General features: G+C 31.9%; 1 protein-coding gene across 1 annotated transcript; it reads left to right on the top strand.

The window, feature by feature from the left end:
* The first annotated feature begins 5,665 nt into the window (after nucleotides 1-5,665).
* LOC105137614 (protein ODORANT1-like) lies at nucleotides 5,666-8,376 on the top strand. The gene is made up of 2 exons (XM_011043418.1): nucleotides 5,666-6,012; nucleotides 7,309-8,376. The coding sequence occupies exons 1-2, from the start codon at nucleotides 5,750-5,752 to the stop codon at nucleotides 7,865-7,867; spliced, it is 822 nt and encodes a 273-aa protein (XP_011041720.1). The 5' UTR covers nucleotides 5,666-5,749; the 3' UTR covers nucleotides 7,868-8,376.
* The last annotated feature ends 396 nt before the right edge of the window (nucleotides 8,377-8,772 follow it).

Raw genomic sequence — 8,772 nt, 5'->3', positions numbered from 1 at the left:
TTCTTTTCTTCCTCTCGTTTTGCCCCCCCCCCTCTCTCTCTCTCTCGATTTCGATAGTCTCTATCTCCCTCTTCCTCTCTCAGTTTTTTTTCTTTCTTCCTCTTCAGTTCAGCTCCCCTCTCTCGATCTGTCCCCCCCCCTGTTTTTATAGGCAAAAAACAGGGGAGCAAGTTAATAGGGTGGTTACTATGCTTCCACACTTCCACCATCGGTCCAACATGTGAAAAGTAGTGTTGGTGTCTTTTTAAAAGTGTCGCCTGGAAAGATTGAGAGCGGTGACAGAGGAAGGAAGACAAAATCAGCTTCTTCCCTTATTTCGCATGTCTAGGGGAAGAAGATGATGGTGCTGTTCAAAACAGCATCATTTTGAGTTTTTTTTTTTTTTTTTGTAAACAGTGCATGAAACAGAGTTGTTTTGGTTAAAGCACACCGGGGATGGATCTGAGCCATCTACTGTGGGCTAGGCTGATGTCCCAGCCCAGACCTAATTGGGCTGGTTACTGTGCGTTAGCACAATAACCACCCAACGTTGTATTTTTACAGCACAATGTGAAATCACGTTCTGCATGCAAAAATGCAAACGAAGGGCAAGGAAATAAACGGTGGGGAGGAGGCTTACCTAGAGCGGTGGCGCTGCCGGTGGTTCACGGTGGTAGGCAATGGCTCTCGGCCTTCTTCTTCCTCGGTTTTATTTCTTCCTTAGCTATTTTTTATTTCTTCTTTTTCTTTCCTTTTCTTTCTTTTCTCTCGTTTTGCCTCTCTTCTTTTCTTCCTCTCGTTTTGCCCCCCCCCCTCTCTCTCTCTCTCGATTTCGATAGTCTCTATCTCCCTCTTCCTCTCTCAGTTTTTTTTCTTTCTTCCTCTTCAGTTCAGCTCCCCTCTTTCGATCTGTCTCCCCCCTGTTTTTACAGGCGAAAAACAGGGGAGCAAGTTAATAGGGCGGTTACTATGTTGCCACACTTCCACCATCGGTCCAACACGTGAAAAGTAGTGTCGGCGTCTTTTTAAAAGTGTCGGCTCGAAAGATTGAGAGCGATGACAGAGGAAGGAAGACAAAATCAGCTTTTTCCCTTGTTTCGCATGTCTAGGGGAAGAAGATGATGGTGCTGTTCAAAACAGCATCGTTTTGAGTTTTTTTTTTTTGTAAACAATGTATGAAACAGAGTTGTTTTGGTCAAAACGCACCATTTCATTTAAATAAAAAAACAGCAAAAACCTGTTAAGTTTCACTTTGATCCTTAATTTGTAATTTTATCAATTAAGTCCTAAATTGCAATTTTAATTTAAAAATTAATGTAATTGCATCCCTTCCAAAATCTAACAGTGGCCTTATAGTTGGCCGTCATTTTCATTTTGGTCATTGGACTTGATATTATGCAATTTGATCCTCGACTAAGTAATAAACTTCTAATTTCTTCAATTGGGCCCCTGACCGGTTTTAATTTCAGCTCCTTTACTTATGCCTCTTTTCTATTTTGGTCCTTGGTTTCAGATTTCTTCAATTAAGTCTCTAATTTGTCATCAAACTTTAATATTTATACAATTAAGCCCTTGATTTGACCAAATTAACTTCTAAAAGTTATAATTTGATTCTAGAACTTTAATTTCTTCCAATTAAAGGTTAAATTGACCCCAAAATTAATTTTTCTTGCAATCAAACTCTCCATAAATTCAATTAAACCTTCAATAAAATTTAATTGAGTATATAAGCATATAATTTTGAACTTTTCTTGCTCAATTAATTTTTTTTGTTAACAGGGTTGTTATCAGTCAATAAAATACTGTCAAATTTTAATTTTTATATTTTTTTAACCTCCTTGATCAATTTTTATCTATTTTTTGGGCAGGCTGACATCCTTTGTTCACTGTTAATATTTTTTTATTTTTTTACTTTTTACTATTTTTTATATGAAAGTTCAAAAATAAGTTATAACAATTAATAAGGTGGTTGGCATTGCTAAGCTATTTCTTTATTTCTAGCATATATTAAGATCGTAGGTGTATATATATCCACAAGACCATTAATTATAATTTCTCTCCTCTCGTTGGCACGTTTTAGAAATAAATGGTAAGCATGTTCATACATGTATACACCTTAATCATATTATTTTACTTTTTTATTTAGTTTAAAAATCTTAATGCCACTTGAATTTTATTAACATGTAACTTCCAATAAAGAATTATTTCTTATTTCTTATAACAATTTTACAATTAATTATTTAAGACTTTTTCAGTTTGGAGTATTTTATAAAGTTTAAGATTGTAATTTTTAAAGCTTTAAAAACTCTAGTTATATCTTTCGATATATTCTACATCAATATATAGCAGAGTACATTAGTTTATTAAAAACTTGTTTGGAATTGTACTTTGGAATTATGGTCGTGATTTAAAGGATTTTTTGTTGTTTGGAATTGTACTTTGGAATTATGGTTGTGATTTAAAAGATTTTTTGCTTAGGAATATATTAAAAAATTATTTTTAAAATTAACATATCAAAACAATCTAAAAATATAAAAAAATTATTTAAAAAAAAATACAAATTAAACTATATTTCCAAATAATAGCTAAATAAACATAAATATTGGCAACATCATGCAATAAATAAGTGGAGGTCATTTAGGACATATAAAGGCTCTACAAACAGCACGCGAAACTTTATTATAAGAGTTTGGTCGGTCCGTTGAAAGGAAAGAAGACCAAAATCAACATTTTCACAAAAGCATTCTTAATTTTAACGAATTTTTTTTTATGGGGATTTCTCAAAATGAAAAAAGAAATTTACTAAATGGTTGTAGAGTTAAAGGTGTTGAACAAAATTCATAGTTACCAGATGATAGAAACAATACGTAAACTTGCTTTTGATGTTGAATATTTGTGCACAATATTCTATAAGATGGCGTTCATGCCTGTAATTTCAAGCGTTATTTCTTAATTCAATTTATGATGTTGAATTTGATAGAAGTTTGACCATTGCATTTTGTCAATGGTTTCAAGGAAGCTAGCTACAACGTTGTATTTCAAATGCATATTCCCTTGAAATGGAAGAATTCAATTTTTTTATCATGAATTCAAGCACAATTTTTTCTCAAATGAGGAGTATAATGTGAAACTTGTATTAAAAATCCAAGTTCAAATCCTAAAGGAAACTTGGACGTGTCAGGTGAACTTTCTAACATAAATTATTTTTCTATAAAGATGTAGGTTTAACACTAGCATAAATAGAATTAGCTAGTTTATTTTTTATAATAGTTTTAAAATTAATTATTCAAAGATTCTCAATTCAAAGCTTTCTCTATAGTTTAGGACTAAATATAATTAATTTTAAGACATGAGAAACAGTAGTTTTCTTGCGTTTAAGATTGTAATTTTTAAGCTTGGAAAACCCCATCTTAGTATCTTTCACTACACAGGACACACTACGTAAATTCCTACCTTGGTTTATTCATATAGTCTTGTACCAGCAGCAGTCTAGTGTTGTCCCCCCTTGAACAGGATTCCGATCCTGTTCGGCGCCTGAAAACTTGAAGCCGGCCCTCCCAAGTCCCAACCTCACATCCGTGAGCAAAACGTGCGTGCGGCGTTGCTGTCATTTGGAAGCTATGGGCAAGATGTGCCTGCGCTGTTGCTGTCATTTGACAACCATGGGTTGGTGCTATTACTTGTTGAGTACACATGGTGCCATGGGGAATACAGCTCTGTCGAATTGTGATGACGACAGGGATGATGCAATGCTCAAATCAGAAATAAGGACGTTGAGAGATGGTGTAAGAAAATGGGAAAGGCCAAAATTTGAATGCCAATGTGTCGACTTCTTATTGGCCCATCTAGCTGTGTCCCATCACAATCATGGACCCTACAACCATTGGAACTAAACCATGGGAGCATATCAAGTTTTAGGTCCCGGGCTCCTTTCATAAAACTTATGGTGGGTCCATTATCTTCCATCCTCCATGCATTTATTAGGCAAGTGAGTCTCACGCTATAATTAAATGCTGATCTTTCCCATATCTATGGTAAGGTTGCACATACTTATTAAACCCGGTTTCGTGGGTGGATCTAGTTCTTGACTTGGAATGAATTATCCTGGTTAGATCTCGTAGTAGACTCCACAGGTTAATCTAGAATTCGTTGGACTTGCTCGAGCACAAGATAATTTGGACCACCATGTATTAAGACACCATTTATGTTTGGATTTGTGTTTAAATGAACGTTTAAATTAAAAAAATATTGAATTAATGATTTTTTAATGATTTTGATGTATTAATATAAAAAATAAAAATAATATTAAAATTAATTTTAATAATTTTTTAAACAAACAATATTAAACAGGCACTCGATATGGCTATTTTAGTATGATACTGATATAATAAATTACAAGCACATGTTTTTCCTTTTAATATCAAATACCATAATGCTGATATGATAAATTACAAGGATATGTTTTTCCTTTTAATATCAAATTTTATAATCTCTTTTAAAACATTTTTTTTTTCAATTTGATAACAATCATGAAAGTTGAATTGTCATGAATTCTAATATTTTAGTATAAATAATATATTTTAAAATGAATTAAAAAAGAAGAATTTAATCTAGATATACAAGAGTTTATAAAAAAAATCTTAATAATAATAAAAATAATAATGAAGATAATGATGCATGTATTAAATACAATAGTCTGTTTTTTTTTTAACTTATCTTCATTAAATCTTGCATAACGAGCTTTAGAACACTTAATATAAAAATATGTGACATTTCATTTTTTTTTAATATTTTTTCCTTCATGATTGATGACATGGGTTTGAATATGAAGGTCAAATCCTCGTTAGTCGTATTAGAAAAAATAAACAATATATTAATTTTTATGTGCTTCTTAGGATGTAACCTCACACAAAAAGCTCTAGCCAATAATATTTTTCTGTTCTCCTTACTAAGAATATATATAAAATATTCATCGATCTTTCAAATTTTTGTTTTGACCCAATTCTGAATGTGCAAGTGTTCACACTTCATTTTCGACAATGAAGAAATAAAAATACAGTCAACAGGTGACTTCATATGCCATATTCATATTTAACTCGGTTCAATAAATGACTTAGAATCCAATTAACCCATCATTTAACTTGGATTGGATGTAAAAAATCAACTCATAATTAACTTAATCAACTTGATAAATTAAAACTTTGCTTGATTTTTTTTTAAAAATTAAAATAAATCTATTAAATATTTTAAATCAGTTAATTTAATTAACTCATAATTTTAATTTTGTATCCAATCAACTGAAATTAATATTACATTTAATAAGTATTGAATGTTTATGAAAAAAGAAGTTAGCTGACTTTCGTATAAAGTTAGGACTATTTAGAAGAGTGTAATTATAATTATTTTTTAAAATATTTTTTATTTAAAAATATATTAAAATAATATTTTTTTATTTTTAAAAAATTATTTTTAACATTATTACATTAAAATGATTTGAAAACTTAAAAAAATATTAATTTGAAATAAATAAATGACTTAGAATAATAATTTTTTTAAAAAATACTTTTAAAATACAAAATCAAACAAGGCTTTTAAGTGTGACTCACACATATACAAGCGTGTGGAGATGTTCAACTACAAATTAATATTTTGATTTGCCCTGAAGCAAGAGAAATCACAAGTATATAAAGGTGGTGCGTGGAGCTTGGCTCTCCAGGAGTAATTTTTTTTGGAAGCGATCATATAGCAACTAGTGACTTGAACTATAGTGATGGGAAGACAACCTTGTTGCGACAAACTTGGTGTGAAGAAGGGCCCTTGGACAGCTGAGGAAGACAAGAAGTTGGTCAATTTTATTCTCACACATGGCCAATGTTGCTGGCGTGCTGTACCCAAGCTCGCCGGACTCCGCCGGTGTGGCAAGAGCTGCCGTCTTCGCTGGACTAATTACCTCCGGCCTGACTTGAAGAGAGGCCTTCTTAATGAGGATGAGGAGAAACTTGTCATTGATCTCCATGCCCGCCTTGGCAATAGGTAACTATGTATTATCGAGCTATCATCAAGCCATTTAATTCATTGTTATATGCTTCATGTCTCATCTTTTATTACCTTTCCATTACCAATAACTTTTCATGGTTGGTGGAGCATGCTTGGGGAGGATCATTTTCTGCATCTAAGAAATTTCAACATCAAAAACTCTCTCTCTATTATAGTACTTGTCATAGTTTTCATCATTTTAGTTTAAATATTGTGTCCAACCAAGCATGTTTAACTTCTTTTTTACACCATGCTTCTTGTTGTTTTTCCCCTTCATTTTACGATTCACATGATTAAAAATGACTTAGTTTTGATGTTTTTTCTACACACACACACACACACACAACAACAACAACAAGAAGATGAAATCACAAGTTTAAAGACCATCAAAATTTAAACTTGGTGTGTTCATGGCAAGATACAATCTAAGAATATAGCTATCTAAGCAAAGAAGTTAAACATAAAAACTTTACTAACACAAATAACATTAAATCAAATGGTTTTATAATTAGTAGTTACATCTTTTTGGTGTTGTTCATATAAAAATAACATCAAATTAATGTTTTTAAGTGATTTTTGATGGTTTTGCTACTAATATAAAAAATAAATAAAAAATCTAAAAAAATATAATTTTAATGAGTTTTTAATTGAAAAATACTCTTACAAAAATAGTTTTTACCTCAATAACAAACCCACGTAGTGATACAAGGGAGGCTTCACAACTATTATAATAATAAATAAATAAATAAAAAGAAGAAGGTTTTTAACCTTTTCTTTTTTATTTATGATGTAAGCTATTATTAAACAAGTATACTAGGTATATAATGATTAGGTATTTAACACAATTTATTAATTTATTTTAAGAAGAAAGGCCTAATATTCAAAAGTGCTAGGCAGAGTTACTTTTTAGAGTATTCATCTTGCATCGTCACATGCCAAGGATTCTGATCTTTGCTCACACTCGACATGAAACATCACTTGGGATGTGATAAGTTGAGGAGTGGTCATCGTCTACAATTTGGTTTGATCCCATGGACATTCCTTTTGCTTCTTGTAATGCCTGGAATTGTCTTGGCCTATAAAAATTAGGGTTTCGAAGTGGTGACACACAATTTAAATCTTCAACTTTATGAGTGCACAAAGTGCGTGAATTAACTAACATTCTAATCATAAATAAAAGATTTCCACTCAATACTATTAACTAATATTCAGCTCATACCAATATTATGAAAGTTGAGATTAAATAGAATGAAAGCTCCTTGTCTTTTTGCTGACACTTTTCATTTGCTTTAGGTGGTCCAAAATCGCTGCAAGATTGCCGGGAAGAACAGATAATGAGATCAAGAATCATTGGAATACTCACATCAAGAAAAAGCTTATTAAGATGGGAATTGATCCTGTTACACATGGGTCTCTCAGTAAACAAGTGACCCCAATAGAAAGTACAGTATCTTGTCACACTAATTATGATCAACCCATTATTAATGCTGATAATCAGCAGGTTCTTCCCAAAATTTGCGCCAATGCCTCCTCTCGTACTGATAATTCAAGCACTCCGACTACACCGACAGAAAATTCCTCAGTGGATGTATGCGTAGGGTCATCAGAACCTAATAAAGACAATGATCCAACAATGAGTTTCATATGGTCAGATGCATTTCTTGATGACTCATCTTGGAACTTCCCAGCCACGAGAGACGATTATAGTGAATTTGGGGTATCTAATTCTTCATCAGAGGACAGTGACTCTACATGGTTTTTAGACTGTAAGGATCTTGGAGATGAATTCTTTGGGCTTAGTTGCTTCAGTGACATGGACTTGAGTATCCTAGACATGGGTGGCAAGCATTAAAATGCACTGCCTCGTAGAGTGATAACAAGGTATATCTAAGTAACAAGGATGGAAGCACAAGGATTACATATTGAAGGCTCAAGCTTCCTGAATTTTAGTTTCTATATAGTCTTGCACTTAGTTTTTTCTTTTTTTCATCCCACCATTCAAATCTTCGAAAAGAACAAGGGAAAGGAAGATATTGAAAATGTTTAATAATGATTTTCCTTTCCTTTATCCAATTAATTCCAATAAGAGTTTCAAGACCCTTATAACATTAGAAAACTCCCGAAACTTCAGTTACCTAGTTCCTTCTGAGGAAGGTTGATGGATTGGCGCTGTGTCATGTAACCCAATATTACACTAACATACTTGTGGCTACAGCTTTTACCATGAATGGTTGTATTTTAAGACAACATTATGTGTACTAAATCTAGCATGTAATAGCTGACTGATTGGAGCCAGAAACTTCATGGCTGCCACTTGTAATTGCATATGATAAAAGAGATATATGGGAGGTTGAAGAAGAACACTCTTTATATGTGATAATTAAAATATGGGGAAGCCTAATCTTCATCCCTGACATTTTACCAATTCTCATTTTGATATTATTGTAATCTATTTCAAGATCCCCGCACAATATATATATATTTGAAAGAGAAAAAATAAAAAGATAAAACAATGAAAAAAAATAATCATCACGATGCTATATACACGTGACAGATATAATCAGACAAATTTATGCCTCAGTAAAGAAAAACTCAAGTATTTTTATCATGTATTTTAGCTACAGAGAGGCATAATATTAAAGCAATTGTATTAGTATCAAAATTAAGAATCAAATAACACATTGAAAAAAAGATTAGTTTTTTTTTTAAAATATCATTATTACAAAGTTAAATTGTTTATTTTATATGTGAAAAGTA

Source organism: Populus euphratica, unplaced genomic scaffold, assembly GCF_000495115.2.
Source record: "Populus euphratica unplaced genomic scaffold, PopEup_1.0 scaffold149.1, whole genome shotgun sequence".
NCBI lineage: Eukaryota > Viridiplantae > Streptophyta > Magnoliopsida > Malpighiales > Salicaceae > Populus > Populus euphratica.
This window is presented reverse-complemented; position numbering and strand designations above follow the sequence as displayed.

What these genes read in the sequence shown, in the direction of transcription:
- LOC105137614 (XM_011043418.1), top strand. Translation starts at nt 5,750, where the DNA reads ATGGGAAGACAACCTTGTTGCGACAAACTTGGTGTGAAGAAGGGCCCT. An exon ending in CATGCCCGCCTTGGCAATAG is followed by an intron (nt 6,013 to 7,308) that starts GTAACTATGTAT and finishes CATTTGCTTTAG; the next exon opens with GTGGTCCAAAATCGCTGCAA.